General features: G+C 53.9%; 1 protein-coding gene across 4 annotated transcripts in view; it reads left to right on the top strand.

The window, feature by feature from the left end:
* The first annotated feature begins 336 nt into the window (after positions 1–336).
* Positions 337–24,334, top strand: part of STOX2 (storkhead box 2) — a 195,851-nt gene continuing 171,853 nt past the window's right edge. For 2 of the 4 annotated variants that reach the window (XM_036298316.1, XM_036298315.1), the window contains exon 1: positions 337–1,159. In XM_036298316.1, coding sequence (XP_036154209.1) covers positions 796–1,159 — 364 coding nt within the window. In that variant the 5' untranslated portion in view covers positions 337–795. Of the gene's footprint in view, positions 1,160–1,409; positions 1,559–24,334 lie in introns of those variants that run through there. The other 2 variants (XM_036298314.1, XM_036298318.1) reach the window with 2 other exon arrangements.

Genomic DNA, 24,334 nt, shown 5'->3' on the forward strand with positions numbered 1-24,334 from the left:
AGCTTAATGAAGTCTTCTTTTTTTAAAGCACAATCGTACCTTTCCTGGTGAATTTCCGCACCCCCTGTGAACTGGGGGTTGTGCGGAGGGCACTGGCGATTACTGGGTTTCCTCCAAGAAGCCCGCAGGAGGTGGCAGATGGGCGAGGAGAGGAAGCACCACCGAGCGTGGGATTAGGAACTGCTGGCAACTTTGCCTGTTTGAGTAAGTTTTTAAAAAAGCCACTTCCAAGGGCACATCAACCAGCAAGTGAATCCACTTGTTCCAGCAGGAGGTGGGAGGTGGGAGGTGGAAGGTGGGGGCGGGGGTGGGGCGTGGGGAGGAGCGACTACTGCAGCTCCGGGAACCCTCGTCTGCCCAGGGTCGCGGGGTGCCCCTGGGGCCTCCCGGTCTCCCCTGAGCGCCGCCACCTAAGCGCCCCCCTCCCCCGGCCATCCGTGCCGCCCCGACCACCTCCCACGTCGGACCGTGCGGATTCCTCGGGCGAGTCCAGCCAAGAGGGATCCCGGACTCGGCGCCAGCTGCCCGCCTCCTCCCGCGTCTCCGCCCCCAGCCGGGCCGCCGGGCGCCGAGGGAGCCGCCGCAGGAACGCGAGCGGCGCCCGGAGGGTGGCCCGGAGCCGCGGGGACCGCGCCAGACCCCGGCGGGAGCGGGCCGCGCGGGGCGACCTGGCGGGCGAGGCCGGCCGGCCCGGGGCGCGGACGCTCCCGGCTGGGCGCGCAGCGGCGTCCCCTCGGCGGCCCCCGCTCCCCGGTCCCCGGTGGCCGCGCTGAGCGGGGTCCCGCGGCGGCGCCGATGCCCCTGAAGATGGAGAAGTTTCTGCAGATCGCGCCGCACTCGCTGGCCATCGTCCTGGGCCCGGCCGAGGGTCCGCCGGGGGAGAGGTCCTGGGCCGCCCCGCCCGCGCCCCCGGCCCAGCCGCGGCAGCTCGCCCGGCACCACATCGGCTACGAGATCTTCGCCGACTTCAAAGCCGAGAACATGCAGCACTTCTGGAACAAGAAGGTCACGGCCGCCGTGGCGGAGACCTTCTTCCTGGGCTGGATCGACGAGCAGGTCCTGCTGGTGCAGGGCAAGGAGGAGCACCTGGAGGCGCTGCGCGAGGGCTGGGCGCGCCGGGCGCTGCGGCCGCCCTCCGGCTTCCACATCCGCTGCCTCGGTGAGTCCGGCCGCGGGGCCCCTGCCCCCGCCGTCGGAGCCCGCAGCGCGCACCCGGGAAGCCCCGCCGCTCCCGGGCCCGGCGCCCCCCCGCGCACGGTCTGGGGAGGGGCCGGCGGCCTCTGCGCGCGCGGGGTTGGGGAGCGCCTGGCACCTGAACCGGGATGTGTGCTTTCCCGCCCCCTCCCGGCGGCCCGAGGAGCCTCCGCGGCGGCGGGGCGGTGCCGGGGCCCGGTGGGGGCTGGCCCGGCGGGGGCTGGCCCGGTGGGGACGGCCAGGTAGGCGGCGGCGGCGGCGCGGGAGGCTCGGCGGGTCCGCGGCCGCTCCGGGGCCGGCGAGCCGCACCTCTGATCGGGCCGGGGAGTGAGTGCGAGCGGAGCGAAGTCGGGAGAGGACGCAGGTAGCATCGGGTGCGCGCGCTCCAGGGCGGGCGGCGGCGGGCGGCTCAGGTGCGCGGCCGCCCCGGCGCGTCCTTTCCGGGGATGCCCGGCCGCGCTGGCGCTGGTGGCCTCTCCTCGCCGCTTTTCTGCGCGAGGCCGAGTTGTAGATCTCGTGCTCCGTGTCCCGCCTCCACTGCGTCTTCTCCAGGTCGTTTGTGTGTTGCCGGAAGGAAGGGACACGAGGGGGACCGGAGAGTCCGATCTTCCGCAGAAGAGGACACAGCGTCTCTCGGAAGAGCGCCCGGTGGGTGACACTCGCCGCCACGTGGTCTGTGAGGAGCTGGTGTTCACTGCCCCGCCTTATATATTCCTCCCCACCCCGTTTGCATCTCCTTTAGAACCCCCTTTTTAGTGTTAACCGTGGGCACGGCGGCTGCACGCGTATGTAGTCAAGAGTCGTGTTTCTGAACCTTCTAGTCCCAAGGTTGAGAAATTCTTTCATGACATTTTGGGAGGAGGTCAAAAGTTCAGAAGCTACTTTGGTCCACTGGCTGCGCTGCCTTCCAACGAAGGACCCGCTTTTACTCGCCACTGTCTCCCTCCAGGCATCTGGCGAAGTTACAGCATTTAGCATGTAGTTGTTGTTGTTGTTGTGCTTGGTCTGTGTTCACGTAGCAATCGAATAGACAAAAACATGGTAAGGCTTGCATCTTGTTTGTTTTGTAACCTGTGCCGGATTTCAAAAGGTGCCTTAATTTCCTCCTTTATTGACTTTAGCGAAAACCTCCGTGGCGTCCCTGTAATTAAGCTGCTTTAGGAAAGGGGCCGAGATGAAAGCCTCTGAGGCCCGATCTGCTCTTGTGCTGTAGGGCGGCGACACCGAGGAAGTAAGAACACATGTGGTCATTGCCATTTTAACAGTTTTCTTTTAAACTTGATGTTACGTGTAATCTTTGACTTTTTGTTTTTGGCAAATTTCAAACACATACAAAAATAGTATAATCCAACAATATCAGTCCTTAGCTCGGGTCGGAAGCAAAGGCACTACCTGGGAAGATGGAGGCATCCGGAGGCATCCGGGAACCAGCAGGGATGGTGGCAGCTGGGATCCAAGTGGTAACTTCCTTTTGAACTTGTGGGGGCTCAGCATCTCTCCCGGAATTCTGCTCTAGATGTGAGGGTAAAAGGCTGAATTGTTTGAGGGAGTCTATCCACTGTAAAAATTCTCTAAGGAAACCGCAGTGTCTGCTGCAAAGGTTTCCTAATTTTTTATTGAAATATATATACATATATATATTTAATTGAGCTTTGAAATTCCAAAGTCTGGGAGTCACTGGTGACTGGCTCACAGCCTTTTATTTTGAGCCACAGTAGCCGTGTTGACAAGTTCATAGGCTCAAAAACAAACAAACAAACAAAAACTACAACTCTTCCCTCATCCCCAAAACCAAAGAACAAAAAGCCACCCCAGAATATCCTCAGAGGGAGCCTGGCTATGGCTGTACTCTGAAGAGTGAGTGACATTATATGGGAAGACCCTTGAATCTGACCAGTTTCTACTCACAAGCAGGAATCGCTAGCTTTGATATTTTGTCAGTAACACGTTTCTTGCAGCATAACTTTCAACTGACCCCCAGACTGTGCCAGCTACACTGCTCTCAGGGACACTGGTGTGGTTTTGTGAACTTGGCTAATTATTCCGTCAGCGTGGAACAGCCAGAAAACCAGAACGCAGATGAGCACTACTGAAGGCATAGTCCCACTCCTCCCACTGGCATAAATTAATTAGTCTCCAGTCGTCCTCTTAAATAACTGGTCGGCAAATGCCTGTTTAAATTTATTGTTCGTGTGGCAAATTATTATTGACACAATCTGATTGTTTCCACGTGGCCTCTTAGAGAATGGTAATAAAATTGCTCCGTTAGAGTTTCTCAGTGAGGAAGGAGAGGAATGGCTTGGAGCTCCCCCCCAGCTCCCCCCGACCCTGGGGTGTGCACACCAGCACCCTCGAGTGGAGAAGAGGGAGAAGAGCGAGTGGAGAGAGGTGTGTGAGGCGCCCTTCTGGGCCCAGCTGCAGGGCCGTGAGGAGAGCCCACCGCCCACCCCACCGCAGGACGGAGGGCGAGCTAGCATTTTGTTGGGTACCTGGAAACATTTGCACTGAAGTGGCAAGCATTTCTGCGCCTGTAATCCCAGAAGTAGGAGGTTCCAAGCAACTGTACACTTCCAGGTGGGGTCGGACTAGGAGGAGATGATTGCGGGGTTCAGTAGGAAGCAGGGAGTGAAGCATTGGGAATATCCAATTCACGACTTAGCAGTGACCCCCTCAGCACGTGCGGAAAAGTTCAGACTTGATTTCCAGGACCGACAAGGGATGTGTGTGCGCAGGGAACGAGTAACGTTTTAAAGTTGTGCTGGACATTTTCAGTGAATTACATTCAGTTAAACCCCACGCGTGTTTATGGAGTGCCTACGAGTGCCATCCTGAGATTCCAGAGGCCGGTGAGGGGGCGGGTGAGGCAGGCGGGCTGCTTTGGGACACTGGCAAGAGCTAAGCGTGTGGTGAGTGCTTAGAGGACAGTGAGCAAGGAGCAGTCACTCCTGCCCCCTGAGCTGGTGGAGAGCTTGCCCAGCGGGGAGGCCCTGAGCTGGGCCTGGTGCGGATGCGGGGTGCGTGCGAGGGGTTCACTCAGAGCAGGAGAGCTCTCCTCCCCGGCAAGAGCATGAGCCGAGTCTCGGGTTTGGGGGCTGGTCATGACATGTTTGGGAACTGGCTGGTTTTGGGGGGCTGGTGTGAGAGAACGGTGGGATAAGACAATGGAAAGGGTGGCTAGGGCTTGGGGTGAGGATTTAGAAGCCGCTGGTGGCTTTTAATCAGGGAGAGAGTGACATGATCTGATCTTTTGTATAATGAGAGTCTGGGGCCAGTGAGGGTGATGGATGGGGCGGGAGAGGATTGGACACAGGCGCGCGCACCAGCTAACATCTGTGGAAACAGCTTGGGGAGGGATGACGAGCGCTGTATGGGAGGATGTGCTCTCTGACTGTGGGACCATTCCCATTGCCGAGGGAGATGCCACTGTCGCCGGGGTGAACCCCTAGGCCTTTGTGTGAGTCCGGGTGCTCCCCCCTCCTGCGGCTCATGAAACTTTGGGTCCCTCCACGGTTCTTTACGCTTTCCCAGTTTATCCTTTCATAGTTAAATAGTTAGGACCCAATACACTTTTTCAACTTTAAATGAGAACTTATGTCTTACATTATCAAATTGCCTAGATCAGTGGTCGGCAAACCGCGGTTCGGCAAACCGTGGCTCGCGAGCCACATGCTGCTCTTTGGCCCCTTGAGTGTGGCTCTTCCACAAAATACCAACTTCTGCACATGGGCCACGAAGTTTCAATCTCACTGTACGTGCGCGCCCGCACGTGGTATTTTGTGGAAGAGCCACACTCAAGGGGCCAAAGAGCCACATGTGGCTCGCGAGCCGCGGTTTGCCGACCACAGGCCCCTAGATCATACGAGCATCAAGGTTTTATTTCAATATTCCATTCCAATGTCTGTTGGTTTTCTCAGAAAGAGTTGCTCTCTTAAAGTGGTTTCTCCAAGTACTAAAATTTTGAGACCGAATTATTAATATTTTTAAGAATGTATACTCCAAAATATTTTGCATGCATGCCCCCAAAAGTTGGTTTTAGTGACATCAACTTCAAATTGAGTGGCTTTCCTGGATGACGGCTGGGATTGCTTATCGAGTGTTACAGAGCTTTTTGAATTAGAGATAGTGATTCACTCAACAACTGGGGCATTTGTTCTGGGAACCAACATGGAGAACAAGTCCTTGTACATTTGGAGGTTTGTTCTATGGGGCAGCAGACATTTCAAAAATTAAACCAAGAAATAAGAATTGCAGATAGTTATGTTGCTGTAAAAATTAAGCAGATGACAGAATAGAGTGGTGGGGAGAAACGAGGTCAGAGTCCACCTTTGTTGACCATTCACTGTTTTCTAAGTGCTTTGTTTTTATCAACTCATCTTTAAGCACCTACACTGTTTAGTATCATTATTTTACCCAAAGGAAAAAATTGGGGAACAGAAAGACAAGTACTTCTTCAAGGACACCCAGTTGGTAAGCGACAGGGCCAGGGGTGGACCCAGGAAGCGAGATGGGAGAGGCAGGGCTTTGTGCCTGCTCTGCAATGCTGCATCTCACGGAGCACTCGGTGTATGAAGGAGGGGCAGGTGGAAATCAGCTGGACTCCTTGGGGCAGCGGTTCTCAACCTGTGGGTCGCGACCCCTTTGGGGGTCGAACGACCCTTTCACAGGGGTCGCTTAAGACCATCGGAAAACACATATATAATTACATATTGTTTTTGTGATTAATCACTATGCTTCAATTATGTTCAATGTGTAACAATGAAATTGGGGGTCACCACAACATGAGGAACTGTACTAAAGGGTCGTGGTGTCAGGAAGGTTGAGCACCACTGCCTTGGGGGAACAGGAAAGAAAGCCAGGGGCCTGGGGCTGGAGAGCCACAATGGAATGGAAGGGGTGACAGGAGCTGAGCTGAGAGGGGCTGGCCGACTCCAGGTCATGTGGGGCCTCATTGATTCATTCTGTGGCGGCAAGGCAGCGAGCATCCAGTGCACATAGCCCGTGGGGTTGGGTCTGTAGAACGTCCAGAACAGTTTCAGACGTGGACCCCACTCTTAAGGAAGCCTCCCTCCCATGTTAAAATCTCAGGGCAGCCCCAGCCGGCTTGGCTCAGTGGATAGAGCGTTGGCCTGGGGATCTGGTCCGGGCTCGTGCAAGAAGCAACCAATGGGTGTGTTTCTCTCACATTGATGTTTCTCTCTGTCTCTCCCTCTCTCTTCCACTCTCTCTAAAATTCAATGGAAACCTATGCTCGGGTGAGATTAACAAAACAAAACAAGCAAACAAGCAAACAAATAAACAGTTAAAAAGATACATTTATCAAAATCTCAGCGGTAAGTCTAAACAGTGAACAATGATGCATTTCAAGTTTTATTAATCTCCAGGTAGCCATAAAAATATTTTTATGAATGACCTCACCCCGGCTCAAAGCTCTTTCCGGGAGAGGCGTGTCGGTTTCATCGCAGTGAAGCATTTAGAATGAACTTCTGGGCCTGAGGCCTCCTGGGGTAGCTCCGAGGCTTTGCAGGGATTTGTCCCTGTCGCCTCTGACGCCTCAATCCCGATGCTGCGCACATGCTTGTCTCCCTCCCGCATCCATCCGGAGGTGAAATTGCCGGGTGTCACCAGGTTCTTCTTAAGGGGGCGCCACACCGGAAGGGCGTCTGCCTGCGTGAAAACACTCGGGTGCTTTCGTCCCGAGGTTGAGCCCATGTTTCGGGGTAGAAAACTCAGAGGGGTTTGTTATGTACACACTACTTGCTACAGATAATCTGAAACATTTCATTCTGCATAAAATATCTCCCACCGGGATGGGTGGCCGCTTTTAGAAATAGGATTGTCAGCGTATGTCGGGGCGTGGGCGTCGTCACTCCGAGTTTGGAGATTGTGCTTGTGTTATTGTTCTACTCGCCTGATGCGTTGGTAAAACAAGCGTTCAGCCCTTCCGTTCTGTAAATAGCTGAACACATAACGTAACCGCAGACGCTTCCTAATTTGGGGAACTAATTATCTGGCTTATAGTTTATCTCAGTGAGGAGGTTAAGTAGATGTACTGGTCAAGTACATGCTGTAAATACAGTCTGTTCATATATAACATGTGTACAATATAGTATAATGTAAGTTTATCTTTCAGAGGGTCATGCGCCAAGAGCTTTTTCAGAAACTGAAACCAGGGACATCAGAGGATGCTTAAAGCCACTCCTGATATTTGGGTAGCGATCCATCTCTCTTATGGAGGACAGTGAGTTTGGACACCGCCAGGGCCAGGGCCAGCACCAGAGGCCTCTCTTTGAAGAACTGGAGAAATGACCGAGATAAAGAGGCGAAAGGATTCACCAGAGTGTTGGGGTGTGGAGATGAGGGCAGACCCTCCTGGGGGGGCAGACCCAGCGAAGGAGAAAGTTCACCGGGTGGTGTGGATGCCATGCGGGGCAGACGCCAGGTCCTCCCAGTCTGAGCGCTCACCTCTGTGCCCTCGGTTTTACTCTAAATGACAGCCCATCTGTCAATGTCGAATGACTTGTCTCCAAAACCAGGATGTCACTTCTCCCTCCCAAATGCTGAGCACGTGCGGAGTGTAGCCAGTCCCTCGGTCTGTGAGGATGCCGGCTGATTAGTGGCACGTCCAAAACACCCCCCTTCTCATAAATCCAGGGCACCTTAAAGGCTCTCCAGTGTCTTCAGCGGGTGGAACCCAGTCTGGTGGTTCCGTCTTCCTACCCCGGACACTGCAGCCTCTGTCTTCACAGTGAATCGGGTGCTGGGGGATGCTGGGAGGCTGCTGGAGGCTGCTGGGAGGATGCTGGAGGCTGCTGGGAGGCTGCTGGGAGGCTGCTGGGAGGCTGTTGGAGGATGCTGGAGGCTGCTGGAGGCTGCTGGGAGGCTGCTGGAGGCTGCTGGGAAGGATGCTGGAGGCTGCTGGGAGGATGCTGGAGGCTGCTGGGAGGCTGCTGGGAGGCTGCTGGAGGATGCTGGAGGCTGCTGGAGGATGCTGGGAGGCTGCTGGGAGGATGCTGGAGGCTGCTGAGAGGCTGCTGGGAGGATGCTGGAGGCTGCTGGAGGCTGCTGAGAGGCTGCTGGGAGGATGCTGGAGGCTGCTGGAGGCTGCTGAGAGGCTGCTGGGAGGCTGCTGGAGGCTGCTGAGAGGCTGCTGGAGGCTGCTGGGGGCTGCTGGGAGGCTGCTGGAGGCTGCTGGAGGCTGCTGGGAGGATGCTGGAGGCTGCTGGAGGCTGCTGGGAGGATGCTGGGAGGATGCTGGAGGCTGCTGGGAGGCTGCTGGAGGCTGCTGGAGGCTGCTGGGAGGATGCTGGAGGCTGCTGGAGGCTGCTGGGAGGCTGCTGGGAGGCTGCTGGAGGCTGCTGGGAGGATGCTGGAGGCTGCTGGGAGGATGCTGGAGGCTGCTGAGAGGCTGCTGGGAGGATGCTGGAGGCTGCTGGGAGGCTGCTGGGAGGATGCTGGAGGCTGCTGGGAGGCTGCTGGGAGGATGCTGGAGACTGCTGAGAGGCTGCTGGGAGGCTGCTGAGAGGATGCTGAGAGGATGCTGGGAGGCTGCTGGAGGCTGCTGGGAGGCTGCTGGGAGGATGCTGGAGACTGCTGAGAGGCTGCTGAGAGGATGCTGAGAGGATGCTGGGAGGCTGCTGGAGGCTGCTGGGAGGATGCTGGGAGGATGCTGGAGACTGCTGAGAGGCTGCTGGGAGGCTGCTGAGAGGATGCTGAGAGGATGCTGGGAGGCTGCTGGAGGCTGCTGGGAGGATGCTGGCTCCCAGGAGGCTGGGATGCAGGGGTCCTCCACTTCCTTCCTGAGGAAGTTGCTGCATCTTCGCACCTTCCTCCCTCCCTCCCTCCCTCCCTCCCTCCCTCCCTCCCTCCCTCCCTCCCTCCCTCCCCCCCTTTCCCTCCAGGATTTGGGCAATTTTTCCTTTAAACCTTTGCAACAAAAGATTAGGGTTACATCTCTGACTTTCTGCTTCTAAGCTACCTTCCCCCCGCCCCCCCCTCCAAATTTTCTGGAAACTAGAGGTCTCCTCATGTGTCAGGACCATAGAGCTCACTCAGCACCTGCGCTTCGAGGGAAGGTTATCTTCAGAGATTCCAGGATGCTCCCCCCAACATCACCCTTCCACCCTTGGAAGTGACCTTCACCCTTGGGAGAGTCCAGGATAGTTTCCTCACATCTTCAGTACGAAGACGACGAAGACGAGGGCAGAACCTTCTTCTTATCTAATTCCCAGAGGGGACACCACCCAGAAATGGTGTTGACAACAGAATGGCATTTACAGATGTCCCTGCACCTTTGGCTGCTGCCCATTCAGGCCGCTTTCTTCTCTGGGGCCATCCTGCAGTTGGAAGCCACCTGTTGGCCCCGCTGCCCACAGGCCTGCCCCCGAGAGCCGGCAGCGTCTGCAGCTGCGGGGCATGGTCCCCTGTCCTGCCCTCTGCATTCCTCTTCACGCGACACCTCAAGGTGGCACCTGTGCTTTACACAGTCACGGCCCCACCAACCTTCCAGCTCAGTTTCTTTTCTTTCTGTTAATATATTTTATTGATTTTAGAGAGGAAAGGAGCGGGGGGAAGAGAGACATCAGTGATGAGAGAGAATCACTGATCGGCTGCCTCCTGCACGCCCCCCACTGGGGATCAGGCCCGCAACCCAGGCCTGTGCCCTTGGCCGGAATTGAACTTGGGATCCCTCAGTCCGCAGGCCGACGCTCTATCCATTGAGCCAAACCAGCCAGGGCAGCTCAGTTTCTTTCTTTTCTTTTTTTTCTTTAAATATATTTTTTATTGATTAAGATATTACATATGTGTCCTTATCCCCACGTTACCCCCCCCCCCCTCATCCCTCCCTACCCCCCCCCCCCCCCCCCCCCCGTTGTCCGTGTCCATTGGTTAGGCCTATATGCTTGCATATAAGCCCTTTGGTTGATCTTTCCCCCTTACCCCCACCCTCCCCTACCTTCCCTCCAAGGCCCGACAGTCCAATCAATGCCTCTCCGTCTCTGGATCAGTCCTTGTTCATCAGCTTATGTTGTTCATTATATTCCACAAATGAGTGAGATCATGTGGTATTTATCCGCTCTCCAGTTCCATCCATGCTGTGGCAAATGGTAAGAGTTCCTTTTTCTTCTTCCTCTTCTTAAAGAATACCTTTCAGCATTTCATATAATGCTGGTTTGGTGGTAATGAACTCCTTTAGCTTTTTCTTATCTGTGAAGCTCTTTATCTGACCTTCTATTCTGAATGATAGCTTTGCTGGATAAAGTAATCTTGGTTGTAGGTTCTTGCTATTCATCACTTTGAATATTTCTTGCCACTCTCTTCTGGCCTGCATGGTTTCTGTTGAGAAATCAGGCAGCTCAGTTTCTTAATCCTTCCTGCTCATTGTAAAGCCCTGGTGGGTGGGCGGGGCTGGGAGAGGCCGAGCTGGGCAGTGGGATGGGCCAGGTGTGAAACAGACCTTGAGTGAGGGGAGAAGATGGGAGGTGGGGGAGGACGCTACTGACACAGGATAACTGGCAAGGGGGCAGGAGACGAGAAGTCATGGGTGCGGGGATCACACGGAAGCATTGGAAACTGAAGTACACGAGGTGGGGGTGACTTCAGGTTGGAAGGTCTTTCTGGGAATCTGGGCCTCTCCTTGGACATCTTATCTACCTGTCTGACGGTTGGGGTGGGGGTGCGGGGGTCGGGGCTGAGCTCTGAGTTCTCTCTGCCAATTTCGCCAGGGCTGGGAGGGGGGCTACAGCTCTAATTTGTGGTCCTGCAGTACGGTCCCCCCTCCACCCTCCCCTGATTCCCCCCCCCCCGCCCCCACCCATGGGAAAGGAGCTGTCCAGTCTGGACCATTCGCCTTGTCTTCCTTTCTCTCTGCTTCTGGACACTTTGGGACTCCCGCTGAGGAAGCCAGAGGATGCTGTGGCTCAGGGACACCACCATCCCTCCGGAAGGAAATTCCAGTTCTTCATCTCATCGATGACAGTCACGGTGATCCCTGGCCTCAATGTCACAATGACACAACTGTCTCACAAAGAAATATGGCCAGCGTTCACCCAGTTCCTCACCCCCCCGCCCCCAAGTGCCCGCTTGCCGGCTGGAGGTTCACCCTCCCCCTAGGTTTGTTCTGTTTGGGCCTTGATAAGGTTGGGAGGACTTGGAGAGCTTGCTGACTTCGGAGTTAATATAGAATCCAGGAGACAGGAATGATCCTTTTTTTCGTTTATGGGGGACTCTGTGGCCGGCTTAATCTGTCCAGGTTGGTCCCTTCCCTTTGATCAGAGTCTGGTTGTTGATTTATTAGAAAGGGCTGAGGGAGTGGACTGTGAAGCTCTGAGGTAGGAAGCTGAGAGCAGTATTCACACCCCACGTCTCCGAATGCTCCCAGCGGAGGGGCCGCCCCAGCATCTTCCCTCCACGCCTTCCGATCAGAACAGAACACTTCCTGTTTCCCGAGGAAGGAGCATCCCGGAGGCGGGCTGTGTGCCCCGCGCACCTTCCCTGTGTTCAGTGTTTCCCGGCTCCACTTCAGCTTGGAGAAGCGGGGAGTGGAGAAGGAGCAGAAGCGTTCATGAATGTTGCTATAGGTCAGGCATGTTCTGAGCGCGTGAACGTGTCGCCTCATGGAATCCTTACGGAGGGGAAGCTAATGGACAGCAGGCCCTCAGGTGCCTCGCGCCATAGGGTGGAACTTGTTTCCATCAGTTGCCTGCGGTAACATTGGCTTCGTTATGCACTGTTTCACTTACAGTCACAGGACCTAGTGACGACCTTGTGAGGACGTACTGTTTTCTGTTTGATAGAAGAGGAATGGGGGGTGGGGCTGGTCAGGGAGGACCCTGGTCTGAGCAAGAAGAGATCCCCGATTTCGCCCCGCTCTCTCTGACCCAGAGGCCGAGCTGCCGCCTTTGTGTTTTGAGATTCTGTGAGGAAGCCGACCATCAACTCTGTTCCACCCCGTCTAAGGAGGGCATCGCGCCTCCTTGTCAGGGGTTTTACTAGTATTTTCCTAGTCGGGTATTTTCGTTTTCTGCATAAACAGTTACACGAAGAGTCTGAGGTCTGAAGGAATGACTTCTCTTGGATGGTCCTCACGTGACATTCACCTCGGTGTGGTGAAGTGTGCTTTAATTACTCGGGTTATGGTGCAGGGAAGTTTTTCTTGTTTTGAACATTAACAACGTGAGATACAGCTTCTGTGAATGGATATGTGGGTAGTAGGGTGCATACAGCACATGTGTGACCGTTCATGAATAGAGTGTTGAAGTGTGAAGTTGGCGGGCTGTGTGGCCCCACCTGCGAGAGAATGCCAGCCTAGCCTACCCGGCGAGACGGCACCTGAGGCACCTGGTGACCTCGGACAGGACACATAGCCCCTCCGAGCTCAGCACTGACCTTTTCCAGCCCTGTCTTTGAGCCCAGACACACGCGCACAGGGGTTATAGTGCTTCCTGCTGCGACTTCAAATTCAGTTTCCTTTCACCCTCCCTCCCTCCCCCTAGAGCAGCGGTTCTCAACCTGTGGGTTGTGACTCCTTTGGGGGTCGAACGACCCTTTCACAGGGATCGCCTAAGACCATCGGAAAACACATATATAATTACATATTGTTTACAGTAGCAAAATTACAGTTATGACGTAGCAACGAAAATAATTTTATGGTTGGGGGTCACCACAACATGAGGAACTGTATTAAAGGGTCGCGGCATTAGGAAGGTTGAGAACCACTGCCCTAGAGGCTCTTAGATGTTGGCAGCCTATGAATCAGGGGGCAGGGGGATGGGGGAGGCTTATTGAAAACACAGGTATCCTGCCTGTCTGGTGTGGCTCAGTGGTTGAGCGTCCACCTATGAACCAGGAGGTCATGGTTCGATTCCCGTCAGAGCACATATAGGGGTTGCTGGCTCGGTCCCCAGTGGGGGGCGTGCAGGAGGCAGCTGATCGATGATTCTTTGTCACCATTGATGGTTCCATCACTCTCTCCCTCTCTCTCTCTCTCTGAAATCAATAAAACAAATTTAAAACAACAGCAGCGCAGATATCCTGCCACCAGCCCAGGAGATTTCCATGGAGGCATCTGGGCTTTTAGCCACCAAGCCAGGCGCTTCTGAAGCAGGAGGCATGGGACCTGCCTCGGGACCGGCGGCCTTGCTGAGGGAAGCCTCCTTGCAGACGGGCATTGGGGCTTGTCCTGGGGTGACTCCAGTCGGAGAGCCCTGGCTGGGAATATGGGTGGGAAGGGGCATTGCAATATATATTTTCCTTTAAATGATAAGGGTCTGTGCCTAAGAGTGCAGGGTAGTGAGCACAGAAACTTTTGAGAACATCCATTCAAACATTGGGGCCGCACTGTGGCCAGCCCTGTGGCTGGGCCCTGAGAGGGGGTGACAGTGGGTGCTGCCAGCTGGGCACGGCCCCAGAGGCACAGACAGCTGCGTCCTGAGGGACTTGTCATGGAGCTGGGAGCGAGGAGAATGCAGAGACTGAAAGGAGCTGGTTGGTCGTTAGTGCTTCAGAGGAGCAGGGGCAGGTGCAGGGATGGGGGTGCAGGTAAGTGCTGTCCCCAGTCTGCAGTGAGTGAGCGCCCTCAGCCTGGGCTCTGCGGCTGCTCGGCCCCGGAAGGCCCCGAAAGCAGAGTCTTCTGCCTGCTGCCGTGGGGACTGTCCCTCAGGCTCTCCATCCCTGGAGGCTTTGTGTTTGCACCTGCCCCCACCCGTGTCCTCCAGGACCTGCAGGCATGGGAGCCCCGTCAGTCTGACGGGACCATGGCTTCTCGGGCTCATCCAGGAGCTACTTGGCTTCAGTTGTCAATGTCTGCGCCTGCCTTTTACACTTAATAGCAAAGCGATCGTTAACTATGTTCTGCCGCCTTAAAGAGGATGGCTCTTCTGCATGTCCACTTGCTCACAGGAGCAGGTGGCTGTGTGGTTTGGGACTGCCCCCCCCCCCCCCAATAGACAGTGCTGTGGAATGGGACTGGGGTTCTTTCTCATGGGAAAGAGAGGGTGAGGATGACGCTTTAGAAACATTACAATCGATGTGCAAAGCACGAAATGCCCCAGACTGTGGAGAAACGCAAGAAAGGCTGGTTTTCTAATCTGGAGCTCAGGGTTTCACAAAAGACGTCCGGTAGGCAGCGGTGACATTGGGAGGCCGGGCGCCCATGGCTCTGAATCGTTTTTTTCGTGGTGGTGGTGAGCGTGCCAATTCGCCACCGCAACCCCCTGTAAACAACAGGACACACTCGGATTCTGTGGACTTTGGCTACTCAGTGCACCTTAGGGCTGATTTTTATTTATTTGAAGCAAACCGGTTCTGGAGACATTTGTGGAAGAGACTGATTTATGTTGGAAACTGCTCATGCCAAACCAAGACGTAAAGACAGAAAAGGAGAATAGAAACTTGTCGAAACAGAGGCAAACCTGCAGTGGGAAGAAGTCCATGGAGGCGACGTCGGATGGAAACGGCGGGTGGTGTTAATGCAGCAGTGTCTGGTCAATTAATTATCAAAGGTTTTCTGGGGGAGGAAACTTTAATTTGATGAATTTTGGCTTCTCTTCTTTTAAAAATGAACGCCTTCTCTATCTTTTTGACCCAATGGAAGAAACAAGCTCAGAACCCTCCCCCTCGCCCCCAGTTTCTTTGTTCTCTGAAAATAATATCAGTTTCTTTTGATCTCAATTCAACAAGATGCCACCCCTTACAAAGTGGCCGGAAGTAAGAAAGCCCAGCCGTATATGGTGATGTTTGTAGAAAAATGTAAAGGCAAATTTAGCCAGCAAATGGACGTGCAATTTGGATAAACTGTATTTTATATGGATATGTACTCAAAGTGATGATTAGTTGATAAAATCACATTGTGCATGATACCTTTTAATTTGCCTCAACTATTTAAATGACTTGAGATCTGTAGAAACATGCTGTGCTGAAATAAGTATTCCTTTTTTAAAAAGTTTTCTTTCTCTCTTCCTCTCATTAAAAGTTCTGGAAATTAGCAGACGAGAGAGGGCTCAGTCACACGCTAGCAGAATGTAAATTGAGCAGTTTGACTTGCATTTGTGGGTCACCATACTTTCAATGACTATTTGTAAGACTGACTCCTCTTTAGTAGGTAAATCTGAACTGGCCAATGTGAAGGTCAAGAGTGTAAGCTGTTTGCCTGGCCGGTGTGGCTCAGTGGTTGAGCGTGGACCCATGAACCAGGAGGTCACTGGTTCGATTCCCGGTCAGGGCACATGCCCGGGTTGCAGGCTCGATCCTCAGTAGGTGGTGTACAGGACGCAGCCTATCGATGATTCTCTCTCATTGATGTTTCTCTCTCTCTATGCCTTTCCCTTCCTCTCTCTGTAAAATCAATAAAAACATGTTAAAAAAAATAAATAAAAGGTCTCACCTATAAAAAAACGAGTATGAGCTGTTCAAAAACCACTTTTACTTTCAAGGAGAGGGAGTTAGAGCTTGTGCAGGTGTGGCGAGAGGGAGAAGGTGATCTGTTTTCCCTAAGCCCCGGCCCTCTGGACTCAAACGTTCTGACCATGAAGCGTGTGGACTCAGAGTGAGTGAATGTGGTCCTTTGTGAATGGCTGACATATTTAATTTTCCAAGCAGGGAGGTCGTCACGCTGCCTTTGTCCTCCTGCCAATAAGTTGGCCGGGCATTTCAGTTAAAGATACTGCCTCCTCAAGTCCCAGGAGACTGACGACCAGGCTGAGGGTGCTAAGTGCCGGAGTTGGAACGACATCCAGCAGAGGCACAAACTTGGCAAAAAAATTACAAACTGTATCAGCCTAGTGATGACGGCAGCTAATAGCACAGATTACGTTTCTCGGAGTTACAACACTGCCTTAGAAAACAAGGCTTGGACTAAAGAAAAACAAGTGAGCTGGTACGTTAATTACATCTCAGTGGGAAATGAAATAAATGAATTGGGCGATGAAGAAAGACCACAGAGAAACTGGTCCGTTGTGCCTCCTGACGGGCGCGAGGGAAGACCGATCACAGACTACTTTCGTTGTCAGGGGAGGGAAAGAGTCCTCTTTCTCATACTTGAGGGGAAAGGGTGTGAAGTGAGACCATAATTCCAGGAAATAATGGGCTTCACTGTTCATGCTCCACCACGTGACACCCGTGGAGGGAGGGGAACACAGGGCCTTTTAACCAGGTCTCTGCAGCCGTGCGAGCGGCCATGCTGGGCCACCCCGAGGCAGGAAGAGCAATGTGGTGCCTTAGATAAAGTGAAAGCAATGCTGAAAAGTTTCTGTTTTTTTCTTTTTTTTTTTTAGGAGGGCAGATGCCAAAATTACACTAGTTAACCTGGCTGGTGTGGCTCAGTGGTTGAGCATTGACCTATGAACCAGGAGGCCACGGTTTGATTGCTGGTCAGGGCAGGTGCCTGGGTTGTGGGCTCAATCCCCAGTAGGGGGCATGCAGGAGGCAGCCGATCAATGATCTTCTCTCATCATTGATGTTTCTATCTCTCCCTCCCTCTGAAATTAATAAAAATATATTTTTAAAAGATGTAGACAAGTTATTTGTGCAGATCCTGAGAAGAAAATGTTAAAAAAATGTACACTTTGTTTTTGTGTAAGTTGGGATAGATGAAATGATCAAAAAGTCTGCTTCCATGACTGGGTGCTGGAGTGGCCCCAGCCTCCAAGGCCAGCGGCAGCATCTTCTTCAGGCCTGGCCAGCAAGCTCCAGAGTTCCCGGACCAGTGCGGGAGGATAAGTGATTTTATGATGCACGCGTCATGTATGAATTCACAAATGTATGTTGTAAAGAGTAAGATACATATTGAGTGCATTATAAAGAGCTGAGTAATGACATCATTTAGCAAGGACTCATGCAAACCTTACTTAAAAAAATGGTGAAGTTTCAATTTTTTCTCTGAACAATGTTACTTTTCTTCTGCACATGAGATCGGATGGAACTGGAACACATTACCAGAAATCCACAAAAGCTGTGAACGTTTTATATTAATGTGTTAACTGAGACGAAAAAAGTCCTGACTAGGGGTATTCTCATAAAACCAGCATTATTTAAAAAATATTTTTATTGATTTATTGAGAGGGAGAGAGAGATAGAAACATCAGTGATGAGAGAGAATCATTGATCAGCTGCCTCCTGCACACCTCCCACTAGGGATCGAGTGCACAACCCAGGCATGTGCGCTGACCAGCAATCGAACCATGACCTCCTAGTTCCTAGGTCGACACTCAACCTCTGAGCGTCACCAGCAAAACCAGCATTTTTACATCTGTCAAAACGTCTTTGGAGAGGAAGTGGAGAAGAAATTCCAGTCGCTGACTTTGTCCAACTCTAAGGCAAGTGCTGAATTCCTGAGTTGACTGAGTTAAAGCTGTTGAGTTTCCCGTGCAGCCATAGAGCAGACATAGCGTTGGCTGTTGGCTGTGATGATGAACTTGTGTTCACCTGGTCTGGTTGCGGTCTATACCTGAAGTCCTGGTAGAAGGAAAACGGATGCACTGTTTTCTCACGGGAGACCGCTAAAGCTTTGAAATGTTGGCATTCTTACAAGCTAGTGGATGAATCAAACAAAGGGAAAAGAAACCCTCTAACTATTTTGGGGCTGAATTAGAAAACACTGGTTTCCAAATCTGCTCAGTAATCTAGGAGAAGACCTCGATCCTTAAATGAGATGGCCTGTGGCTTCCAAAGGGTGTGCCCAGCACCTGGGGATGCTCCTTGCTCTGTCAGCCACTGAGTGCGGGTTACAGGGCTCATCCCTGTGTGGGCCATCGGAGGTGACTGAGCGCGCAGATCTGCGAGTAAAGGGACAGAGCAGCCCGGTTTGGGGAGCGCCAGGGAAAAGACCACCTTCTTTGCACTTAGGAACAGTGTTTAGTTGGAGCATGGCATATTTGCTAGTAAAATCTGAAACCCTGAATACACTGAAATGGATGCGTCAAGGGATTAAAAACCACCAGCATAGTCCATACATTGATAGCCAATTTAAAACATGTTAAAATTTATTGTTTGACTTGATGGCCCTCTCAAGGCGCCCTGTAAGTGATTTTTTCGGAAGTTCCGTCACATCAGCCTGTCGGATGAAGTCAGGCATCTACGCTGGGCGCTGGTGGAGAGTCGCACCTGTGAGCTTCTGAGGAGAGACCCTTCTCACCCATGTTCGAGGAAAGAGAACTCCAGGAGGAGTTGGGAGAAGGGACTTGATTCAGGTGCCAGGCGTCCTGTACAGGTCACTGTGGTGATCTTATTGGCATTGTAACAGACAGACATGCTCTTCCAGGTATTCTCTTATTTCTTCCCGTGACTTACAGTAGCCAGCCGGTTTCCCCTTCACTTTACCTATGAGAACAAGCAGCGGAGCCCTAGCCGGTTTGGCTCCGTGGTTAGAGCATCGGCCTGCCGACCAAAGGGTCCCGGGTTCGATTCCGGTCAAGGGCACGTACCTCGGTTGCAGGCTCCTCCCCAGCCCAGGCCCTGGTCAGGGCTCGTGCAGGAGGCAACCCATTGATGTGTTTCTCTCACACTGATGTTTCTCTCTGTCTTTCCCTCTCTCTTCCACTCTTCTTAAAAACCAGTGGAAAAATACCCTCGGGCGAGGATGAAAAACACACACCAAAAACCAAAAAACCGAACAGAGAATCCTCGATTTCACAGGGTCTCTCACTGTACTTGTGGTGAGCGAGCATTCTCAGCCTTCTTCAAATACGTTGTGTGAGGAAGAAAAAATATGTATGTTTCAAGGTTCCTAGAAATAAAGATTTTTGAAAATATCATTGTGTTGATAGAGACTTCCGTGTTTACCGGAAGGAAGCGTGAGTTGGGAAGGCTTGAAAAATACTGCCAGCGTAAATCGCAAGTAGGAAAATGAAGTTCCTCCATTCGACTTGCCCACTGCAGGCCTGTGGCTTCATTTCTTCCCAGTGGAACTGCCCCCGGAAGAGAAGGTGGCAGGGTGATGCCCTGAAACAGGGTCATCGAATGTTCTAGAAAATGGTGTTGCCATACAGTTGAGATCTGAAGCGCTCAGAATGGGAAGAGAGAATGGATGAGAATGGAAGTAAAGCCCACCAATACCGATCAGTGGGTAGGCACGGGTTTGCATAGTCTCCTCGTTTCTGTGTTTCGAGGCGTGTTCCAGGTGCACAGTTAATAAAACCTGAAAACTCCAGGTTATTTTGCTCTCATGACTAAGACGATGTTCTCTGCCTGTGGGGCTGATAATCCGTCTCGCTTTGTGTTTTGCTGCTCATCCCTCCTGTACGGGTCTTACCTGGTGCGGAGGTCGGTCCCCGTCCCTGGCTCAGCGGCCTTTTCTGTGCTCTGAGGCAGGGCTTGGGCACCAGGGCAGTCGCTGGGCTCCCTGGCCGGCAGGTTCACGCCTGTCAGATGATGAGCCGGGGCCCTGTCAGAGCCCCCGGCGGATTCGGTGCCCACCTGTGCTTGGATTTCCAGCTGTGGGCCTGACACGTGGCTTGTTCTGTTGGGGGAGTAAGTGAAGTGAAAAATACAAATGTACCCATTTATCCCTTACCTTTGGGTTTGCTTATTCACCCTGCTGGTACATGACAGTATATTATTAGCTTAGTATGTATCTTGCAAAGGACTGAATTTTCCCTACTTGCCTTGGAGGTCTGCTGGCTGAGTAACAGGCTGTGGGTAGAGTAAAAGTTGGCTCAGTCCAGGGGTGGTTTTTGAGATTCTCCAAGGAACCCTGAAACTGGAAGATAAAAGACATTACGCTGCAGCATTGTTTTCTGCTCCGGCCCCCTTGGCGTCCCGGCCCCCCATCCTGAGGCTAATCTGATACAGTGTAAGGACTTTATTTTGCCCTAGAATGGTGCCCAGGGGCTGGGCGAGGGCCCCGGCTGGCTGGGAGCCCGTGAGTAACCCTATGGGACTGGAATGCAGATAATGGCTTCATTTTCCGTAGGGTTAGTAGGTGGAGACCTGTAGCGGCAGGCAGGATGAAGTGCGCCCGGAAGCCTTCCCCGGAGCACCCAGCTGGAGCAGAGCGGCTGCCCCGCTGCAGAGCGCTGCCATTCTCTCCCTCCCACCTTCTGGAGAGTTCCACCCCTGACCCTGAACTGAATCGAAGGTGATGCTCCCTAGCTTTAAAGGTCAGGGGTCACAGCTTCACGCATTTTGGTGTCCTTTGCTTTGATGTTACAGGTGATGGGCCTGGGGCCCCTTAGGGAGGCTGGGAGGCTCGAAGGCTAGATGGTGAGGTTTGGCAGTGCCTACCCCCAGCGGCAAGGGGCCAGTTCCCCAGCCCCCACGCCTTCTCAGGCCCCACTCAGCCCTGTCCCTGTCAGGCTGACCCCACAGGCCTCGGGGGTCTGTGAGCGAGTCAGTGGCGGGGTGGGGTGGGTGGGGTTCTAGATCATAGAGTGGGAACCAAGGCTATTCCGTCCAGACAGGACCTTGGGCTCAGAGTCTTACCCCTTCCTGCCCCCACCCTTCACCCACAGGACCTGAGGTGTGGATTTGAGGGGTCCCACAGCCTGCGGGTCCTGGAACCCAGGCTAGGGGCAGGGCAGCGGGGACTCGCGGCTCTGCCCTCCAGGGTGCCATGGTCCTCAAACCCCCTTCCCTGCCTGTCTGGTGGCCGTGCAGGCTCTGCACTGGGGTGACTGTCACCTCATGCTAGGGGTGAAATGGCTTTTTCAGCAAAGGCCCGGGCGGGCCAGCCCCACACTTCGAGTCACCAGGGACCCAGTGCCCTTCCGGAGGCGGCAGGCCCAGACCGCTTAAGGACGAGCTTGGGAAAAGCCACTATTAACCGGACACTCGCCTTGCGTTAGATTCAGAAGTAGCCCATTTGTAGACATGATTGTAGTTAATCTTCACAGAAACTCTGTGAGTTCTTCTTTCCATGTTACAAGAAATTCAGAGCTTGAGTGTCTTGCCCGCCGTCAGGTTGAGTGTCTTGCCCGACGTCAGGTAAAGCGTGGGGTGCTGACATCAGGCCCGTGGCCCATCGCCATGGCCCAGCTCTCCCGCACGCCCCGCCCCCCGCCTACCGGCCTGTTTCCTCACCCTCCTCCCTGCTCTGTCCACTGCCCTCTGGTTCTGCTGGGACCTCCCGGTGCTCCTCCAGGTTTATCTCACCCATTTCTTCCTTCAATAGAAACTTCGCTGCAGCCATCTAATCAAGGCCCTCGCTCCTTTTACACCTGAGGCCAGGGCTGTGCAGAAGGCCATTGTCCAAGGCAAGCCGTGCATTCAGGCCTTCCTTCCGCCAGCCCCTGCTCTTCCGTAGTCTCCGGGGCCCGGGACAGGGGCGGATGTGGGATGTGCTGCCCCGGCCTTTCCTTCCCAATCACGTCGCCAGCCACTTGTCCACGAGAGGCGACAACAGAGCCTGCACTCAGTTCTCCAGCCAGAGCCAGCAGCGCCTGGGCAGGAGTGGCCTGTCCCCAAGGCCATCCAGCGGACAGCTTCAGCTGCTGGGAGCCCGCCCACAGGCCGGCCTTTCAGTCCCAGCGACTGCCCCCATGTTCCCGGGTTCCCTTGGCCCCCGCCAGCCGTGCCTCTGGACTGGAAATGCTCGGAGCAAAGATTTTGTTCCCGGGCGCGCCCTAACTGTTGTAAGGGGTGCGCACACCGCACATTACAAAGGGGATGCCAACAGCATGGCCTTGTCCTTCCACGCAGCCTCGGTCTCGCTCTCCCGCCCAGACCCGCAGACGCCCAGGCCACGCGCCTTGTAAAGTCGCCCCGCGGCCACGAGGAGCGGTTGGAACAGATACATCTTTCTGTGTCCTCCCAAACCCGAGGCGGCAGCGCTGAGGGAGGTGGCAATTTGACAGGTTTATGTTACGGTTTTGTTGAGCTTCATCCCATAAACTGACACCTATTTAGACATTATTTGGGATTAAAATAATCACACAATAAAGTCAAACTGGCTTGAATAGGAAACGTAAGCAGGGATACTCTCGTATAAAACTTTCCTTTTTTTTTTTTCTGGGTCATAAAGCAAACAAAATAAGCTTACCACCTCCTATTGTTCCCCATATCTATACTAATAAAAAGATAATATGCTAATTAGACTGGACATCCTTCCAGACAAAGCCACGGTGAGGGGGCGGGGCGAGACAGAGGTGAGTCGGGGCGATCAGGCCGGCAGAGGAGGGCAGTTAGGGGCAACCAGGCAGGCAGGCAGAGTGGTTAGGGGCGATGAGGCAGGCAGGTGAGCGGTTAGGAGCCAGTGGTCCCAGATTGCGAGGGGTCCTGGATTGGAGAGGGTGCAGGCTGGGCTGAGGGACCCCTACCCCCCACCCCTCCGTGCATGAATTTTGTGCACCGGGCCTCTAGTTTTAATATAAAATCTTTCTCACCTTGTAATTTCATTTAAGCCTATTTTATTTTCCTGGGCCTTGGGCCTTGGGTAATTTCCTTAGGTAAATTTCAGTTACATGTGGTAGGAAAGCATTCTATAGAGAGTTAAATGAACAGCCTAACGTCTTGATTAACTTCCACAGCTTCGCCAATGCACAACCACAAAAATCAGATCGTGCGATTGTAAAAATAATTTCCTACTTCTTGACAAACTGGTTAACAGAAACTCCACTTCTCTGCCTTGTGAGATAAACTTCAGAGGGAAGCAAAGAGAGAAAAATGTGCCTTCTATGGAAACAATGATTTTAGCCACGTGAGCGCTGATTCCGCGCGCACACGCAGTGGGAGAAGCTCGGCCCCGTGCCAGGAACACGGGTGTCATGTGTTTGGACCCAGCTCCCGGGGGCTCGTGGCTTCCCCAGGGGCCGTGGAACGACCGGCTGGGTGCAGAGCCGGAGCCATGTGCTGGGCGAGCCCTGTGGGTCCTGGGAGGGGACAGATCGGTACAGCGTGACCAGGGTTCTTAGCCTGGCTGCTCAATGCAGGGTCCCCAGTGGGCTTTCTTCCCGGCCTGCACACCCAGACGCCCGCCGCGTCCTTTATCCTCACACGGCTGTGGCCTTAGGACCGGGGAGACATGTGGCAGACAAGCCTTGGTCCTTAGAGACCACGGAGGCTGCACAGGAAAGGGACTTCCTAAAGAGAGGTGGGGGTTGGACTGAGGGTCCAGGATCATCTCTCTACAGTAGTGGTTCTCAACCTTCCTGATGCCGCGACCCTTTAATACAGTTCCTCCTGTGTGGCAACCCCCAACCATAAAATTATTTTCGTTGCTACTTCATAACTGTAATGTTGCTCCTGTTATGAATCGTCATGTAAATATCTGATATGCAGGATGTATTTAGGCGACCCCTGTGAAAGGGTCGTTCGACCCCCAAAGGGGTCGCGACCCACAGGTTGAGAACGCTGCTCTGTGGGGTCAGGGGTCAGGGGTCAGGGGGTGGGAAACCCCCCTCCCTTCATCGCTGGGACATTCTTTGCCACCTGATTATGCGTTGACGATCTTGAGCTGATTATTCGTGGAGGAGGCGCTGTGGGTGAGGAAGCGGGGCATTCATTCTCGGGAGGGCAGCGGCTTGCAGAAGCCAGGCTGGCCCAGGGATGGCAGAGGTCACTCTGGCACCTGCTGGCATCCCGTCTCCTGACCTAGGCTTGCACCAGGCGCCGAGAAGGCAGACGGGAGAGGAGGCCTCGCCCCTGGGCTGTGTGCCACCCGAGGGGGTTATGGGGCCAGGGAGCCACCTTCATTTTGCAGGTGTGGGTATTCGAACGAAGGCTCTGCCTGCTAACGTGGTTGGAGGATGCCACCCCTTCCTCCTGCCCCCTCCATGCCCAGACCTCCTGAAGCCCCGGATGCCTGCCTCCAGTGCTTGTCTCTGAGGAGGGCTTGAGCCTAAACCCAGCTGCACCCTGAGGGCTGGGAAACTGGGGGGATGTGGGGCCTTGCTTCATGGAGAGGAAAGGGCAGGGGAGCGGGGTTTGACGCCATGGCACTGAGCAGAGGTGGGGGAGAGCAGTCTGCCAACAACAGGGTGACAGATGGTGGCCAGAGGGCAGGAGGAGTGGCTCATCAATTGGGTGTGAGCTCGATTAAGTTACTGAACCTCTGGGTACATTTGACGTCTCCTCTCTTCCCTGTTTATCTGACCTGGAAGGTCTAAGTCAGTGGCCGGCAAACTGCAGCTCGCGAGCCACATGCGGCTCTTTGGCCCCTTGAGTGTGGCTCTTCCACAAAATACCACGTGTGGGCGCGCACATACAGTGCGAT

Source organism: Myotis myotis, unplaced genomic scaffold, assembly GCF_014108235.1.
Source record: "Myotis myotis isolate mMyoMyo1 unplaced genomic scaffold, mMyoMyo1.p scaffold_m19_p_3, whole genome shotgun sequence".
NCBI classification, from domain to species: Eukaryota; Metazoa; Chordata; class Mammalia; order Chiroptera; family Vespertilionidae; genus Myotis; species Myotis myotis.